General features: G+C 36.8%; 2 protein-coding genes across 14 annotated transcripts in view; one reads left to right on the forward strand and one right to left on the reverse strand.

Moving 5' to 3' along the window:
• The window catches only part of Fbxl2 (F-box and leucine rich repeat protein 2), a 138,606-nt gene extending 122,068 nt beyond the window's left edge, over positions 1–16,538 (reverse strand). For 4 of the 13 annotated variants that reach the window (XM_078038217.1, XM_078038218.1, XM_021731898.3 and 1 more), the window contains exons 1-6: positions 16,438–16,507; positions 5,969–6,030; positions 5,736–5,830; positions 3,285–3,356; positions 2,565–2,606; positions 1,222–1,312 (exon numbers count right to left, since the gene is read on the reverse strand). In XM_078038217.1, the coding sequence (XP_077894343.1) occupies positions 1,222–1,312; positions 2,565–2,568 (95 nt within the window). In that variant the 5' untranslated portion in view covers positions 2,569–2,606; positions 3,285–3,356; positions 5,736–5,830; positions 5,969–6,030; positions 16,438–16,507. Of the gene's footprint in view, positions 1–1,221; positions 1,313–2,564; positions 2,607–3,284; positions 3,357–5,735; positions 5,831–5,968; positions 6,031–16,437 lie in introns of those variants that run through there. The other 9 variants (XR_005735831.2, XM_040289919.2, XM_040289918.2 and 6 more) reach the window with 6 other exon arrangements.
• A 27-nt stretch (positions 16,539–16,565) lies between these two features.
• Positions 16,566–19,146, forward strand: LOC110598781 (mitochondrial import inner membrane translocase subunit Tim8 A). Its single transcript, XM_040289923.2, has 2 exons — positions 16,566–16,772; positions 18,746–19,146. Exon 2 carries the CDS (start codon positions 18,811–18,813, stop codon positions 19,102–19,104), a length of 294 nt encoding a protein of 97 aa, XP_040145857.1. The 5' UTR covers positions 16,566–16,772; positions 18,746–18,810; the 3' UTR covers positions 19,105–19,146.
• The last annotated feature ends 670 nt before the right edge of the window (positions 19,147–19,816 follow it).

Below are 19,816 nucleotides of genomic sequence, written 5' to 3' on the forward strand. Positions count from 1 at the left end.
TATTGCCTTGGTGGTAAGGAAAGGACAGGGACAATATTTATAGATATTTGTGTTATGAAACAAACGAAGGAAGGAAATGGATGGATTGGTAAAATAAATAAATAAATAAAGCTAAATGCCCAATCTATGAAGGTAGCTAAAGAAAACAGAATAAACTTCAAGAAAGAATATGATTTAAAGAGATCAAGACATGGAATAATCTAATTCTGCATTACTAAAGTTTAAAGAAAGCTATATTAATCTTTCCTGAATATATTTCTCAGTCTGCTTCAAGAAAGTTTATTAGTAAGTTCCTAGAAATGAAACTTGTGAATGTGTACATTTAGTCTTTTGAAAAAATTTCCCTAGTGGCCCCACAGAATAGTTATACCATCAAAAGTATAGATAACCACCAAAAGATCTCCTACCTCCTTGCCAAAACCTGACATTATCAAACTTTTTTGGGTTTTTCCAATACACTAGGTAATAGTTCATTATTTAATAGCTCATATTTAAATATGGGACTAGGTGAGCATCTTTTTGTATATTATGGATCATTTGTATTTCTTCCTTTGTTCATAGCCTCTTAAAACTCTTTTTCTAATAAAATTAATCCACCTTATTCTCAGTAATTTTTAGGGGTTTTTTATTTGTACATTGAAGAATACAGATCTTGCTTATAACGTATACCTGATTATTTTACCAACGCATCTTTGGTGTGACATGTTTTGCCATATTTTACTCACAAATTTGCCATTCCTTTTTGTTGTAACTAATGAATTCACAGTTTTTAAACTAGTAGGTTTAACTTTCCAAGGATAAGGCATGGGGAAACAATATATCTAATTCCTAGCCTTTCTGACTGTGGAACTTTATGGTGTTTCAAGCCACTTCAGTGAAGACAAAAAAATACAGAGGCATCATCAGAGTTTTAAATGTATAAGCATAACCCCAAGCTGGAGTAAAAGAAATTTGCTTCTGCCATGATTTGGACTCTGGTGCCAACCATAAGTAAGTAGCACGTAATAGTATATGAAAGTAATGAAAAGCCTACAAACGTCTGTGTCCGATTTCAACACACACTCATTCAGTCCCATGTGACCTCATGCAAGGTAAAAAAGAAGACCAAACAAACCAAAAAAGAAAAAAGAAAGAAAAACCTTCTTTAACTAAAAGGAAAAATCTTAGGTGTATAGATGTTTAAACTTGTAACTGCAGTACATATCCCCAGAGACATCTTACCTGTTAGGCTGCCCTGGAATATATATAAGGTAGTAGACATCACAGACAGGAGGAGGCAGAGGCACCAGTCCTTGAAAAAGTCCATGGAGTGCTGAAACCAACCAGCAGGCAAGAACACCCACTCAATGACACCCATAACAAGAGGGAAACCTTAACTGCTCTGCGTGCCAGGATCCCACAATTACACATAAATACTGCACTGCACCTTAATGATTCCAATTTAAAAAACTGCAATTATTTTTACACTCATGGGATTGGTTTGTAAATTTTAGAAAAGAAAAATTTGAAAATTTACATACTATTCATTTTGCAAACTCAACTATTAAAACTGTGAAACCAAATATAATTGTGTACTTGATTTTGCATCAACCAGAATTATAAGGCTCAGTTCCCTCAGTTGGGACAATCAAATCTTCCTTTATCAAGCCAACAAACACGGAGTATTTAATTCTGTGATGTATCCCTCTAAGTTTAAAAAGGATGGCTAGGATATAGCTCAAGGGTAGAGCACCTGTCTAGCACATATGAGGTCCTGGGATCAATCCCCAGCACTACAAAAAATAAAGAAAAAAGGAAAGCAAATTATATAAATAATGGTGGTTTAATTTTTTAAAATGTGTCTAGTAAGTAGTTTCTTTCATTATTATTTATGACTAACAAGAGCTTTGTCTTCTCAATGTTTTAAATTATCTACTACAGGAGTTGCTCATTATCTCTTATGAGATAGTTTATGTATATTTTCAGCATTAACATCTCAAAGTAATCATAAGAGAAATTAAAACTTAAGGCCAAGCAAATTGATATTAAAATTTATAATCCAAGTTTTAGGCCAATATTCAACTTGCATAAAACATCTTTTTCAAAAAAGGGAATGATTTCAACAGACTGCCTTTTTATAACATAAAATAATTAGTTGTCACGCTATCATCAGCAATCTGTTAAAATTCTAGTAGTTGTTAGTCTAATATAAAATAGTTATATGTAATTTCCATTGAAATTAAAATTAGTTCAGCTTGATAAAATGAAGCACTAAGCTATATCAACTTAATAACCAGTTTCTTTACTGAGATAGTTTTAGCAGAGGCAAATATTAATATTCCTATTAGGACAGCTTGGCTTATCAGTTATTTGCAATAATACTAACTGCATTGCCAAATAGCATTTATTAAGCATAGGGGCATCCAAAAAATGATACTAATAACAGTAAGTGCTATTTAATACTTAGTGTCAGGTACTCTAACAATTGGCAACAACCCCATCATGTAATAACTATTACTATTTCTAAATCACACATGGGGAAATTAAGGTGAAGAGTGTTAGGTAAGTTAAGTAAGATCACATACTCATGAATAAGAAAGGCTGCCATCTCAATCCAGAAAGTGTAGCTCCAAAAATAATAGAGAATAAAATGTGAACAAGTATATGTAAGGACAATCCAACTCACTAATAGATACAGATAACAAATATTCTCATTATTATAAACATTATATAACTAACTCCTCAGGGAGAAAAAAATCTACATCCTGTTTGTTGAGTATATAATAGTGAAAATAGAACTTGAGGATCTTTAGTTTATGAGTGAAAGCTGGATAGAAACACTAAAATTTTAAAAACAGTAACAAACTAGAAAATGGGTAATAGAAATGTGTAAATTAAGTATTCTTTAAATTAGCAATAAAATGATCAGATAAAAAGAAAACACTAATTTTTCTCAGTGGATTCAAAGTGAAATTAAAGAGATGAAAATAAGCATATTATTCCAGGTTATGCTTGTTAATGGCTTCAAAGGAGAAGGAGAGACTTCTCTTGACATTAGCATTAAAGCTAGTGAAGAACTTAATAGGATGGTAACAAATGCAACCAAAAATAGCAGAAGAGAACATGACCTGAACTGCAAGCAAACAAGAATATCATAATTCAAAGAATTCACATCCATCCATGAAGTGAGATTGAAGGTGGATAGGAATTCAACAAGATTTGAAATGTTAAGTCTTCACTGTCATACAAGTCTACAATATAAAGTAAAGGGGTAAGCCCAGGAAAAATATGAAGGCATCATTTACCTGAACAGAAAATAATCAAGACTTAAGGTCCATTAGATGGGGACTTGGATGCACTTGCTATGTAGAATTAACCTATGAAGAAGATGGCAACTTAGGTAACCTGGTTCAAACTTTCTTCCAAATTTTGCATAAAAACGATAGCAAGGAAAGGACAGTAAGAGGAATGGAAAGTCTAACTTAATGGCAGAAATCATTTAAAAGCCACCAAAACATTTAAAAATAAAAATATGGCTAGAGTTAATTTTGACACTCCCAAGTCAGGAAAGACTTGTTATGGTAGTACTCAAAATTTTAAATTGCCCTTACAGACTCTGAAATAAGAACAGAATGAAAATGTAAACCTATGAAGATATGTTAATCTATTTATGAACCTTGTGGCATGATTCAAAAGTTATTACTAGTGATGAGCCCATTGTGGATCTTTTAAAAAAAAAAAAAACTGAAACTTTGGGATTTGGAGTACAGCTCATTGGTAGAGGAAGTGCCCAGCATGCATAAGGCCCTGAGTTCAATCCCCAGAACAGAAACAAAAACAAACAACACCCCCCCCCACCAAAATTCCTTAGAATACAGTTCAAAAATCAGGCTACTACAGAAAGAGATATAATTACTTATTTTTATTTTATTTATTTTACTTTTGGGGTATAAACAGAAAATGTTCCATGGCTAAATAAACTAAAATCTAACTAAACCAGAAGGGAAACAATTTCAAATAGTAGACTTGAGACACAAATAGCAGCAGCTCTCATGAGAAGGGTGGAGCTGAATCACACCCTAGTGTTGAATTACTAGTACTCTATCTGCTTGAGCTGGTTATGATTCCCCAGAGTAACAATTCAATATTCATACTTGCAGCTTGATGCCTGTACTAGAAAAATGTTCACAACAAGGCTGGAAGCAATGCATAATTCTAGGGGACATCGTCCATATTACAGTCTCTGTGGGTGGTATCCCATGAAGTTGTACAGACAATTTGTGCACCCTGACTTAGCCACATTGATTCCAACAGTTTATTGTGCATGACCAAGGTCTTGCAAGTTTGTATTGTAAACACACATTCCTATACATTGCTTCTTTGTCATCACTTTCTTAGTTTAAAATGGTCTAAGATGCCAAAGAATATTTTGATCCAAATAGTTTTTATTAGAATATAATATGATCATTTTCATATAATCCTTTGTCAGTTAATTTTCTTCTTTATTAACTGAGTAGAATGAGCTCATAACAACAGTGCCAAACAACATCTGATGACTAATGACAGATACTCCGAAGCCCCCCAAATGTGATCACTGCCACAAAGAAGCTAAAATTCTCACCCTGTTTCTGACTCAAGGTAAAAAGTCTAGCATACTGATGACAGCAAAGTTGAGTAATCTGGCATTTACAGAGTGACTCTGGGTGAACTCAGGAAGAGATTAAGGAATTATTCCCAATATTTAAAGAAAATTTACACTCATTCCCAAAATGTTTTTTAAAAGATTGAGTATAGTCAGGAAGTAGAATCATTTAGTCCATCTCTTATTGTATGTCAGCATTTCCTAAAAATTATTCTGTGGACTATTAAGAGGATTTCATTGTTGATAAGTTTGAAATGCCACAACCACCCAACCTGGAACATCACCACGCACATTAACCTATTAAGTCTCTAAGAAGTCCTGTAGTCAAGGAATTGGTTTTGTTAACCCATAGTTTCCCATACTTATGTGATCACAGAACCAGTTTTTATTTGTTTTGTGGGTTATCACCAACAGGACAAACAGTTTGGCAAAGGTTACTCAAAGATTATTGTGTATATAAATTATTTCTTAAATAATTAAAATGTAACAGCATCCAAAACTAAAATAAGATCTCTTTGGTGATTGTAAAATACTAAAGAAAGTTGCAGTGCCTCAGATAAATTTTTGGGTACTAGGGAGTGAATCCAGGGGCTTGCACATGCTAGTCAAGTGCTCTACCACTGAGCTACATCCCCAGCCCCTTTTAATAAGTTATTTTCAGGCAAGGTCTCCTTAAGCTGCTGAGGCTATCCCTGAACTTATAATCCTCCTGCTTCAGCCTCCTGAGAAGTTGGAATTACAGGCATGTGCTACCATGCCCAACAAATGTTGGCTGATAGCTTTATTTGATAAAATGACAATCAAAATAAAATTTACTGTATATTTAGTAATGAAAGAAAGACAAAAGCCTGTTTTATAGTACTCATGTCACTTAGCACACACTTCTCATATTGATAAAAAATATAGCAATATTTGAGACTGACAGCATTTGAAGTACTCGGTAAGAACATACCATAACTGTGCTTATTTTAAAACCCATTTATCAGACAACATCTAAAACTCTCTGACTTCAAGAACTCATAATTTTAGCAATAATCTTTCCTTATATTATTAATCATGATTATCTACTCATACCAAAACAATGTCACCTACTGAAGATCATTACAATACTTACCACATTACAAAAAGAATCCAGACCAATGCTATGTACATACTCTAGTACATTCTGGATTAGACCAAGTAAAATTTAACAACAAGCTGAACAGCATTCTATAAAACAAAAACAAAAAGTCGGTTAGGCTAATTCTGTCTTTCTATGCTATGGACTCAGGGAGAAAGAAGATAGTCTTGGAACTTGATAACTGAATCAAACCTGAACTCTTTTATCTAAAATTTATCTACACTTACCTTAAGAGAAGTTCTTTGGGCAACTTTTTGTTAATAAGGCCTTCATCACTATTTGAGAAAACCTGAAAGAAAAAATAAAAATTATGAAATTATTCCTCCATCAACAACAACAAAAAATTACATGTTTTTCATACTGGATCAGAACAGCCTCAATCATTGTCCTACAAATAAGATGATACTAATTTCATGAAACCTATCACCCTTTCACAAAAACAGCAACACTCAGATATTTGTGTACTACATTGTACTGGAGGTTCTAGCCAAGGCAATTAGATAAGAAAAAGAAATAAAAACCATCCAGATTGGAAAGCAAGACATAAAACAACTTTTATTTGCAGATGATATGATCTTATATATAGAAAATTCTAAAAATCCACAAAATCAATTATAACTTATCAAGGAGTTCAGTAAGGTGACAGAATATACAAATTTATGTTATTAAAGAACAACCTAAAAATGAATTAAATAGGGCAATCCAATTTATAACAGGATCTAAATAAATACTTAGGAATAAGTTCAAAAGTACAAGTCTTCCATATTGAAAACTTATATAAAACATTCAGAAAAATTAAAGATATACATTGAAAAATATCCACGTTTATGAACTGGAAGACTTGATAGTGTTATATACTACAACACCACTTCCCAAACTGATTCATAGATTATATGCAATCCCTATCAATCCTAACTGCCTTTTTTACTAAAAGTGACAACTTGATCCTAAAAGTTCACATGGAAATGCAAGAGACCCAAAATAGATTAAAAAAAAAATCCTGAAAAGAAAAATAAAGATGGAGGACTCAAACTTTCTGATTTCAAATTTTACTACAGAGCTGCACTGTGTAGTGATTTATACCTACAATCATGGCTATTTGAGAGGCTAAGGAAACAGGATCACTTGTGCCTAGGAATTTAAGACCAGCCTGGGAAACATAGCAAGACTCCATCTCAAAACAACAAAATTTAATTTAAAAAAAAATTTTTTTTTTTTTTACTACAAAGCTACAGCAAGGAACTGAGACTCTGTAGTACTGGCATAAGGATCAATAGATCAACTGAATAAAGAGTCTAAAAATAAACTCCTACATTTGTGGGAAATTAATTTAAATGGTGAATAGAATAGTCTTTTTAAGAAATGGTGCCAAGCCAACTAGATACCCACATGCAAAACAATGAAGTTGGACTCCTTCCTGAATCACACACAAAAAATTAACTCAATATGCAACAGAGGCCTTAATAAATAGAGCTAAAACTCTAATCCTTAGGAGAAAACACTGGCATAAAACTTTGAGTTGCTAGATTATGCAAAGCTTTCATAGCTGTTATCATACCCAAAGGACATAATCTGAAGATAGATTGTTGGACATCAAAATTTAAAACCTTTGTTCTTCAAAGGGTATCAAGGTAGCAAAAAGAGCACAGAAAGTGAAAAGAAATCACAAAATAGGAAAAAAAAATCGCTAATCATATGTATGACAAGGTATCTATACCTCAACAATAAAAAGACAACCCAATTGAAAGATGAGCAAAGATTCCAAATCAACAATTCTGCAAAGAAGGTATCTAAATGGTCAATACTCACAGAAGATGTCCAATATCATTCATCTTCGGCAAGTGTAAGTCAAAGCCACAACAAGATACTTCACATCCATGTGAATAAATAAAATTAAACAGACAGATACTTAGTAATGGCAAGATGTGGAGAAACACCAGCCCTCATACACTGCCGATGAGAATGTAAAATGATGTCGCCTTTGGAAAATAATCTGAGAGCTCCACAGAGGTTAAGGATTGTGACTGTAGCTCAGTGGTAGAGCACTTGCCTAGCATGTATGAGGTCCTATGTGGTGGTAGTGGTAGTGGTGGGAAGAGAAGGAGAAGAGAGAGGAAAGGAGAGAAGGAGTGGAAGAGGGAAGGGAAGGAGGAAGAAAGAAGAGATTAAACACTGTATTGCTATAAGACCCAGTTATCAGTTATTCTATTTGCAATTAACACTTGAACTTGTATGAGTAGGACAGCATCATTCATAATAGCCAAAAAGTAAAACAACTCAAACATCCAACAGCTGATGGATGTGTAAACAAAATGTGATAACCATACAACAGGATACTATTTAGCAATAAAATGAAGTATTTATACATGTTAGGATAGGAATGAGTCTTGAAGACACTATGTTACTAAAAGAAAAGACACAAAAGGTGACATATCATATGATTCCACTTACACTGAATGTCTAAAAAAGGTATATCCACGGAGGCAAAAAGTGTAGTAGTGATTGCTTAGGACTGTGCAGTGAATACTAATGAATGGGTTGGCGTTATGAAAATGTTCTTGAATTAGACAGTTTTGATAGTCATACAATTTGTCAAATGTACTAAAACTAATTTTTATATTTTAATTATGTGAAACCTATGGTATATGAGCAATATCTGCTATTTTTAATGGAAAAAATTCACATTTCACCAAAATGCAGAAATGGAAATAGTGTTGTAAGTGGAACCCTATATTTGTTTTCCAATTTTTTTATTAGTTGTCCATGGACCTTTATGTATTTATATGCAGTGCTGAGAATCGAACCCAGTGCTTCATACATACTAGGCAAGCACTCTACCATGAGCTACAACCCCAGCCCCACTTATTTTCAAAGTAGTGTCACTGAGGACTCTTTATGGTGAGAGACTAGCATTTAATAAGTGCCTCCTGTATTCCAAGCTCTTGTAAGAACAGTTAGATGAACTAACTAAATTATCTCAATTAATCTTTTCTAGGTCCTTGAAGTATAAAGTTATTGATTTGATGTCTTTCTTTCTTTCTTCTCTTTTAATGTAGGCATTCACAAGAATAAATTTCCCACTGAGCACTGCTTTCACAGAATCCCATGAGTTTGGATATGTTGTTTTTCATTTCCATTTCAAAGTATTTCCATTTTCTTTATCTCACTGTTTCAGAGTAGTATTTAATTTCCAAATAAGCAGTGTTTTTCAGTTTTCCTTCTGCTTTTAATGTCTGGTTCATTCTATTGTGGTTAATGAATAGACTATATGTTTTCACACATTTATTGGCCATTTGTACTTCTCTTGAGAAGTGTCTATTCAGATCATCTGGCCATTCCCTGATTGGATTATCCATTTTTTAAAAAAAAGATGTTTTTTTAGTTGTAGATGGACATAATATCTTTATTTTGTTTTGTTTATTTTTATGTGGTGCCAAGGATCGAACCCAGTGTCTCATGTATGCTAGACAAGTGCTTTACCACTGAGCCATAGTCCCTGCCCAGGTTATTCATTTTTTATATTGAGATTTTTAAATATTTTGGATATTAATCTTCTGTCAGTTGACTACCTAGCAAAGATCTTCTTGCATTCTGTAGGTTGTTTCTTCACTGGTGATTGTTTTCTTTGCTGTGCAGAAGCTTTTAATTTCATGTAATTCTATTTATCATTTCTTGCTTTTATTTCCTGAATTATTGGTGACCTAACCAGGAAATTGTTGCCTATGACAATTTCTTAAAGTGTTTTCCCTATGTTTTCTTCTAGTGGTTTCAAAGTTTCAGGTCTTCCACTAGAGTCTTTGATTCACTTTTTAGTTGATTTTTATGTAAGCTGAGAGGGTTCGAGTTTCAATCTTCTATGAATGAATGTCCAGTTTTCTCAGCACCATTTGTTGAAGTGGTTGTTCTATTCCAATACATGTTTTTGGCACCTTCGTTGAGAATCAGTTGGCTGAAGATGTATGATTTATTTCTGGGTCCTCTACACTGTTCCATTGGTCAACATGCTTGTTTTTAGGCCAAAGCCATGCTGTTTTTGTCACAATGGCTCTGTAGTATGTTTTAAAATCAAGTACTGGGATGCCTCCAGTATTGATCTTTTTGTTCAGTATTGCTTTGGCTATTCAGAAACTTATGTTTTTCCATATAAATTTTAGGATTTTTTAGTTCTATGAAGAATGTCACTGGTATTTTCATGGGAATTATACTGAATCTATCAACTATTTTGGGTAGTATGGCCATTTTAACAATATTAATTGTTAAAATTAATGAATTTAATGAACATGAGAATTCAGAAAGGGAACTTTTTTTTAAAGAGAGAGTGAAAGAGGAGAGAGAGAGAATTTTAATATTTATTTTTTAGTTATCGGCGGATACAACATCTTTGTTTTGTATGTGGTGCTGAGGATCGAACCCGGGCTGCACACATGCCAGGCGAGCGCGCTACCACTTGAGCCACATCCCCAGCCCCCAGAAAGGGAACTTTTTAAAAGGTCCCTCTCATCCACATATTTACTCTTCCTGGTACAAGTCATTATTTCCTTTAGATCTGAGGTTCCTTTATCATTACTTTGCTTCAACACAATTTCTTTAAGCATTTCTTATGATAAAAGTCTGGTATAGAAAACTGTCTTTGCTTTTGCCTATCAGAAAAAAAAAATTTTTTTTAGGACTGGGGATGAAACCTATTCCCATGCACATGCAAGGCAAGTGCCCTACCACTGAACTATATCTCCAGCCCTTATTTTGAGACAGGCTCTAAGTTGCCCAGGCTGGCCTCAAACTTGTGATCCTCCTGTCTTAGCTTCCTAAGTAGCAGGTATTTGCCACCAGGCCCTGCTTCTCATTTGTTTTAAATATAGAATTCCAGGTTACATTTGCTTTTTAAAAGCACTACTTTAAAAAGTTATTCCATTGTCCTCTGCTATATAGTTTGGCTGTTCAATGTTCCCCACAGATCCATGTGTTAAAGGCTTGATCCCCAGACTAGATTTATTGGGAGGCAGGGTCTTTAAGAGATCCTTAGGATATACCCTCAAATGGGATTATGGGACTCCAGCTCATCATTTTTTTTTTTTTTTTTTACTTCCTGGCTGATGAGTGGAGTCATTTGCTCTGACACTTGCTCCCATCATGATGTACCATCCTTGTCAGAGGCCCAAAGCCATAAGGTCCCTCAATCTTAAATTAGAAACCCTAGAATCATAAGCCAAAATAAACCTTTTCTAAGTTAGTTGCCACAGGCACTTCATTATGGTGATAAAGAGCTAATTCATCCTCTGATGGGTATTGCTTCTGAAGAGATGTCAATCATCAATATTATTGTTCCTTCATGTAATTTTTTAAGTTTTCTTTTATAAGAATCTTTGGTTTTTAAGAAATTTGACTACAACGTACCCAAGTGGTTTTTTTTTTTTTTTGGGTGTGTGTGTGTGTGTGTGTGTGTGTGTGTGTGTGTGTGTATGTGCGTATGTTTACATGTTTATCCTGCTTGGGGTCTGATGACTTTATTGAATAAATCAAGATGTCTTCCCTTATTGTTAGCAATTTCTTGGCAATGACCTCACAAAATATTTCCTGTGTCCCTGGTCTCCCTCCTCTTTCTGAAACTAAGCATGTACATATCAGACAATTCAATATTGTCCCACAGATCTTAGATATAGATGATCTCTACTGACCTTTTCACAAGTTTCTGATGCTCTCTTCTGTTGTGTTCAATACATTACTAATTTCATCAAAGAATTTTTCATTTCTAGCTTTTCCACTTGGTTCATTATATAGTTTCCATCTTTTGCTGAAATTCTCTGTTTACCCATGTTGTTCAACATCTGGCCCATCACTGAGTTTCTGTTATGTTTTTTCTTTCCTGACCAGGGGTCATATTTTTGTTTCTTCGTATGTCTCAATTTAGAGTATGGTTATGTAAAAGAATAGTAATTTGCTTCCATAAAAAATAGCTCCTTCTTCAAATTATCTCTGTAAAAGCAGTTCCTTTTTCAACCTTCAGTAGTTGCCAGGGGAATGAAGGTAGAGGACAATGTACTTGAGCTGGGTTGAGAGATGTTGCTATGTTAGTTAGAGTGAACTCATGAATAGCCTAAAATGATTGTAGGATGGAATCAGAATTACCTTCAGGAGAAGTTGGAATCCTGAGCACTGATGAAATCACAGTTTTGGGGGGTTTTGTTTGTTTGTTTTGGTATTGGAGATTAAACTCAAGGCCACTCAACCACTGAGCCACATCCCCAGCCCTATTTTGTATTTTATTTAGAGACAGAGTCTCACTGAGTTGCTTAGTGCCTTGCTTTTGCTGAGGCTGGCTTCAAACTAGCGATCCTCTTGCCTCAGCCTCCTGAGCTGATGGAATTATAGGCATGCGCCGCTGCACCCAGCAAAACCACAGTTTTGAGCTTTACCATATAACTGCTAGCTCTCTGAATTGTGAGAGACCTACAACCCCTTCCTCCCATCTTCCACTCCTCCCTCCAGATTCTTGCTACCAACTGAGGAGTTGTCTTTGCTCCCCAGTAGCACCATCAGTTTTATGTGTCTTGGGGAGATCTCTGCCTCTTATCCTGACTTTGCCTTCTGAAAGCTACTGCCTTGTGCACAATAAAAACCTGAATAGCCATAGAGGAAATTTTATCAGTTCTCTTATTATGCCTTCAGCCTGTGGCAGCCCCAGCCTTATACTTTGTAAAGGTCTCTAGTGCCTCAAAGGGATTTTTAACAATTTTCCAGTCCTGCCTTCATCCTTCAGCAGGCACCATCCTCCTCAGGGGGGTCATTCTATGCTCTTTCTCTGCTCCCTGTCTCCAAACTCCTACACCCATTTACTCACTAAAGGCCCATGGGAAAGAGTTGGCAAGTAAGTACAGCTTTGATCAGTAGCTGACGCTCCTCAGGATTCTTAACTGTCATTCCAGCCCACATGCAATCAATAAGTTTAGCTGATTTTTCTTTAACTGCAAGCCACATTCTTGCCTCAGGACATATGACTTGTGTCCTCTTCCAACTTGTTCTTTTGCCAGGCAGTCCCATGACATATCCTCTGCTGAGTATCACCTTATCAGGCCTCTTTTCCACTCTATATTAAAGACAGTTCCTCCCTCCCCTCACTCCCCTAGTTCCCTTTCTCTCTTACCTAGCTTTATTTTTCTCCAAAGCACTTTCACCACCTTATCAAATTGTTTATTATCTGTCTTCCTGTAATCAGAATGTAAGCTCAATGAGAGCATAGCCTTCTGTTCATCCTCTGCTGGATACCCACTGCCCAGAACTGAAACTAACACACAGTAGCACACAATAAATAGTTATTGGATAAAAATAAAACAAATAGCAGGGGAAAAATCAATGGAAATATAGTTATTGGACAGAACTGGGAAGCTTGGGTTTGAACTTGATTCTGGGTCCACAAAATCTTTCCCAAGTGTCCTCTTCTGCTTACTAGACTTCCTTACTCCACCCCACCTCTCATAGCTACCCTAGAGGAAAATTAACATATAGATTCATCTGGCTTTTCATGATCTATTAATAAGATCTCATCTTATTAATGTTCTCATATTTAACTATACCATGTGATAGCAGAGACCAAAATGTTTGTAAATCCTGAATTAAGAAAATCACTTTAGGGGCTTGGGAATATAGCTTAGTGGTAGAGGATCACCTCACGTGCATGGGGTCCTGGGTTGCATCCCCAGCACAGAAAGAAATAAAATATCACTTTAATGTGAAAAACCACAATTAAATCTTTTATTGTGAAGTCTTCCCTCAACACCTCTGACTAGTCCTTACTACAAATATAGAAAGGAAAATGCTGAAATAGGAGAAAAGTCTAAGTAGAAGGAATTAAAATGTGTTATATATTTCTAAAAACAGACATGCCTTAACAAGTATTAAACAATAGCAAAACCTTAATGGTAACAAGGAATAGATATATTCCAATATATATTTTGTTCCAAGTGAATTAAAATGTAAGCAACAACTTGACTCCTGTTTGTAACAATTACAGAAGATAAAACTAAAATCTAAAAATTGTTAGGAAAAATCTCAGAAAATATTATTACTTATTTATAATGGGCACAATGTTGGAGATTGGGCCATGGCCTCTTGCATGCTAGGCAGTACTTCAAATTTTAAGCACTGTTTCATTCCCCACATCTGAAAGGTTTCATGTAAAACACTGTTTTATAATTCACCAAAAATAAATGCCAGTTCCTAAACATGAACTGAAATTGACAGGAGAAACTCTAAGTGTTGTTACAGCCGTGAGCATGAATGCTGATCTAATCATAAGTTTTCACTAATTTCTTTTCACTTCAACTTTGTAAGAGAGGAATGAAAAGGTTAGGCATGCCTACTCTGTTCTACAACATCTAGCCCAATGCCAAAAAACCAAAATACAAATCATTCACAACTGCTCAACCTTAAAGTCTAAATAAAGAAAAATAACTTTCTTTTTTTGGTACCAGGGATTAAACCCACAGGCGCTTAACCACTGAGCAACATCCCCAGCCCTTTTTGTTTTTCATTTTGAGACAAGGTCTTGCTAGGTTGCTGAGGTTGGCTTTGAACTTGTGATCCTCCTGCCTCAGCCTCTCGAAATGGTGGGATTATAGGCATGTGCCACTGCACCTGCTAAGAAAACTAACTTCTTAAACATATATGGCATATTAGAAAACATATGATGCATTATACATTACAGAACAATCCAATAATCACATAAGCAGATTCTAAAACAAACCACTTGATTTTGAAACCTGGCTCAATTATCAGCTGAGTGATCTTGGCAAGTTACTTTAACTCTGTCTCAGTTTCCTCATCTCTAAAATGGAGAAATGGCATCTTCTTCCCAGGGCTGCTACAGTAACTTAAAAAATGTCTCACACAAAGAATATACACAAATATTGTCATTATTACTGAGGCAGTAGAAACAAATGAAATTTTCACTAATAAGTAGAATTCCAAAATTAATGTGCAAAATAATTTATATCAACTGTTAAAGTGGTACATTTAGATTCAAGCATTTAATGAAGTAAATATACTCTCAGGGATCACATAGGCAGCCTCTTCATCTCTCTCCCTCCAATACTAACCATTTCCCACCACAGAAGCCTCTGCATTTTATCAATTTAATCCCTTCTATGAGTTAGATTCTTCATGCTTAAAAATATACAGAAAGCAAAGCATTTCCAAGTTCAACAAAGCAACCGCTAGTACAAAAGTACTGTAGAACATTTTTATGGTAGAATACCTAAAGCTCTAAAATCCACAATAGTGAGTGAAGTAGACTGTGGGTCATATGGGAGGACTGGAAAAAAAAAGGAAAATAGAAACAGGAGGAATGTGAGACTTCACAAAGCTGGAAAAATTCAATTCCTAGATATTCTTCCTTTCTCCTTGTTTATGACTGCACGAGATTTTCTCACATACCACATAGAAGTAAATTGATACAATATTTTAAATGCTTAGATTTCTATAAAATTCACTTTCTGAAATTCTTGCCAGCTCCATTAATTCAAAAGAAACACAAAATGAAGATGTCATTACTGTTTTTTGTGGGTGATGTTTTTTCCTGCTATCAACAGGCCACACTTGGGAGTTGTTTCTCCAGAGTCAAGGAGAGGTACAGACTATCACTTTCTTTTACTAACACCCCTCTTAGTTATGGAAAAAAATAAAATAAATAAAAAGGTCAGCTAGGGAAGGCCAACTGTGCTTGGGCAGTACCCTGCATCTCAGCTTATCAGCACTTCCACTAACCCTTGCAGATAAAAAGCAAATCTCCACCTAATCACTCATGGTAAAAGAGAAGGGGAAAACTGTTTCTTAAAATTAGGCATTTTTCTATTACCAATCCCCTTAAATATCCTACATCAAGGGCGTGTCCCCAAGAAGGAGGTCTAGTTCCTCTCTTCTTTTACACCACTTGGAGACCTCTGGCACGACCTCTGGCAATTCCCTGAAGCTTAGGCTTTCAAAAGAGCTTACTGGAGACAGGTGGTATGCCCACGATCTCTCAAGTTTATTGAGCAAAGGTAAAGACTTAGGACGTTTACAATGTGCTAATTATGGATTAATTAAATCCCTTAGGGAGGGTGCTGCACTCAGGGGAAAAAAAAAAAGCCTCCAGCTCAAGGTCCCCCCCCCCTTTTTTTTTTAACAAAACCAGAAGGGTCTCTCCAAAACTATAAATTTCCACATGCTAGAAAATCTATCAGAACGATAAATCTGAAAGAAATGCATATTATGTGCCATTTATATAACTGCATAAAAATAAGACTAGAAGTACATAGCTTGCAATGTAAATAGAAACACATATAACATTCATATAGACTTTTTTTTTTTTTTAACCACACCCTCTCTGTGTGGCTTCCCGGGCTCGCTCGGGCCAAATAACGTCACGCCGGCGGGCCACCGGGTGGGGGTCCGGGATGTGACCCAGACACCCAACGGCAGAGAACACAGCATCGCGGTCGCCCCTGGCAGGCAGGCGCTCGGCACCCCCAGGTCTCCCCCTCCCCGGGCCCGCCCAGCCCAGCCCTGCCCTGCCCTGCCCTTCCCAGCAGTCCCGCAGGCCGCGGCCCAGCCTCTTCTCAACCCCGGCACCGCCCGCCCGTGCCTAGCGGGCGGCGGCGCGAGGACCCGGCCGGGGCGGGGAAGGGCGAGGCTGCCAGGCCCACGCGGGACCCAGACTCACCATGGCCGAACGACCGCGAGCGCGCCCACAGCCCGGAGTCACACGGCGCCGGCGACGCCCGTTGTCCTGGTGACGCCAGCCCGGCGCCCCGCCCCATCCTCAAGGTGGGCTCCGAGGCGGCCATTGGCGTCCGGCGAGCACGTGACCCACAGGGGCGTTGCCCTTCGGACCGCCCACCTCGCCCCCCACGCCACTCTTCCTCTCCCACTTTGCATCTGGTGCATCTTTGGCCCGATCACCTGGACGCTCCTCACCTGACAGGTGACCCAGACGCAGACTGCCCAGCTGAAAGAGACCTTCGTGGATTTTCCTTCTTTAAAAAACGAATTATAAAGGTAACATGACTATTGAGGACATTTAAAATTACCAATAACAATTAAAAACAATAAAACCACACTATACGCCAAAATCTGAGGTAGCCACCGTTTATTTTCCAGTCTGTCTGCTTCTAAGTTTACCATAAAGATATATCATGTTTTATTCTTTAAAAGTGGTGGCAAACCATATATACTATGTTATAATCTATTCAGTTTCAAATTATCATCTTAAACTAGTTGCAGTGGCTATACCTGTAGTCCTAGCTACTCAGGTGGCTGAGGCAGGAGGATCCCTTGAGCCCAGAAATATGAGGAGGCAACATGGCAAGATCTTCATCTCAAAACAAAACATCTTGGATACAAATTAATGGAATGGCACTGTGGCTATCCTCTAATTTATTAAATCAGCCAGTAACTTTTTGGATTTTTTAATATTTAGTTTTTCAAAAAAACTAAGTTTAAGAACTTAAGCTGTTCTTAAATTCAGCTCATTAACTCTATGAGGAAGGAACATTCAGTAGCTAACCTGACATCTCCCCTCCTATGCATTACAATCTTAATGCAGTCCAAACAAACCTCCCCAGTCTTCCCTACCCCAGGAAATGTTTCTACTATTCCCAGTGTTGATCTGTTGGTCAGGAAAAAAACCTGAGAATAATTCTTAATTTTTCTCTTTGTCCTGATACCTCACTTCCAATCCATTAACAATTTATTTTTGTTTGGTTATTAGTGCTGGGGATCAAACCCAGGGCCTCCCACATCCTAGGCAAGAGCTCTCCCACTGAGCCACATTTCCAGGTCTATTCTTGATTCTACCTTAAAATAAATCCTGAATCTATCCATTTCTCACCTTCACCACCCACCACCATCTCTTTCCTAAATCTGTCTCTGTGTATGCTTTGAATGTTTGTGTCATTTCCAAAATTCATGTTAAAACTTAATCTCCAGTACAACAGTATTAAGAGATGACCTTTAGGAGATGATTAGACCATGAAGGCTCTGCTTTCGTGGATGGAATTAGAACCCTTATAAAAGGACTTGAGAGAATTATTTCATTCCCTTTGTGCCCTTCCACCTATTTTGCCTTGTGAGGACACAATGTTGTCCCCACTGGAACATGCAGCAACAAAGGCTCCATCTTGGGAGCAGAGAGCAGCCCTCACCAGACACAAAACTGCCAGTGCCTTGTTCTTGGATTTCCCAAGCTCCAGAATTGTCAGCAACAAATTTCTATTTTTTATAAATTACCCAATCTGTGGTATTTTGTCATAACAACACAAATTGACTAAGATATTGTGCTGCTGATCTTCCCTTCAACAGTATGCACAACAGCGTTGTTGTTGTAACATCCCATGTTATTTAGAAAAAATAAAGCAAATGCTTCAAATGGTCTGCAAGATCCTACATGATAAAAGTCTTGTCCATTGCACTCACCCCATCTCTTATTGCTCTTGCCTCATTCACACCTCACTAGCACACTTTATTTCTTGAGGTTCCTTTTATCATGCCAGATGCCATTCTACTGAAGAGCCTCAGCAACTGCTTCCTTTACTTGGAATATTCTTCCTGCAGTACTATACACAGCCCAGGCCTCCACTTGACACAGGTCAGTTATCTCCTCCAATATCATCTTCACAGAAACCTTGATTGTTCTTCTAAAATATCTTTCTGCAGTCACTTTCACTTCAATCAAGCTGTCTCATCTAACCCTATCTTGTTTTTAGAATACTTAGTCATGGGTCTGGGAGTATAGCTTAGTGAGAGTGCTTATTTAGCATACATGAGTACCTGGGTTTAATCCCTAGCACCAAAAAAAAAACAACAACAAAAAACCCCATCTTTTTAGTTGAGCATTGTAGCAGAGATCACTTGAACCCAGGAATTCAAGACCAATATAGATTTAGTCTCAAAAAGAAAGAAAAATAATAATTTATTAATGAGTATATTACTTGGATAGGTATTATTCTGATTTCAATAATTTTTATATTCAGCAATTAAAGTTTACTTACCATTGGAGTTGCCGCAGAGTTCCTGTCACAAGTGTGGTCACACTGGGATGGATTCCTTTTCTTCTTCCTTGGTGGCCAATTTGGACACAGTGGACCCAAAGTTACAGCATTTCATTGAGGTGGAAACTCAGAAGCAGCGCTTCCAGCAGCTGGTGCACCAGATGACTGGACTTTGTTGGGAGAAATGCATGGACAAGCCTGGGCCAAAGTTGGACAGTCGGTCTGAGGCCTGTTTTGTGAACTGCGTTGAACGCTTCATTGATACGAGCCAATTCATCTTGAATCGACTGGAACAGACCCAGAAATCCAAGCCAGTCTTCTCAGAAAGCTTTTCTGACTGATCTCAGCATTACCTTTTGGGAAAAAGAAGGTAGTTCAAGAAAGGAAGAGCTGTTGATGGGATAGTTGAAGAATTGACTATGGGGCATTGCCTCCCCCCACCCCCACCCCGCCTTTGGTCACTTGTGGGACATCGTGTCATCTGAGAATAAACAAAGACCAATTGTTTTGTGTGGGGTTTGAGGGTCATATGTGTATTTGGTTGTGTTTTTTAATGTTAATCTTGTAAAAATAATTGACAGAAAACCATTAGCTGCATATTACTGAGTATAAGACTGCTTTTTCTCAAGGTCTCCTTAACAGCTATAATTTTGATAGTGGAATTGCTTTCTATAACTTGATGTTGGAATCTCATAAGTAAAATCTCTATTTGTGTGAATTTATTTAATATTTTTAGAGAGATCTTTGTGTCTGAAAAGAAGACAGTGGGAGAGTGTGATTTGGTACTTAATTTGGCCTCCTTGTCTAGTTTTTGACTACCAGTGCTGGAAAAAAAAAAAAATCTTTGGAGTGTTTATACAGTACACTTCAGCTTTCTAGGTTGTGTCCCTCCCCTTTACTATGATTTACTTAAAAATATCTATATTAAAATATGGTCTCAAGGTAGTACAGGCAGCCTGAGAATCTAGAAGCCTTAGTTATAAAGGAATCTGACCAGTAAACATGATTCTCATTACTAGACGACCACAGGAAGAAGTAAACCTATAGGAAGAA

The sequence above is a fragment of the Ictidomys tridecemlineatus genome, chromosome 2 (assembly GCF_052094955.1).
Source record: "Ictidomys tridecemlineatus isolate mIctTri1 chromosome 2, mIctTri1.hap1, whole genome shotgun sequence".
Taxonomy (NCBI): domain Eukaryota; kingdom Metazoa; phylum Chordata; class Mammalia; order Rodentia; family Sciuridae; genus Ictidomys; species Ictidomys tridecemlineatus.

What these genes read in the sequence shown, in the direction of transcription:
- LOC110598781 (XM_040289923.2), top strand. Translation starts at nt 18,811, where the DNA reads ATGGATTCCTTTTCTTCTTCCTTGGTGGCCAATTTGGACACAGTGGAC.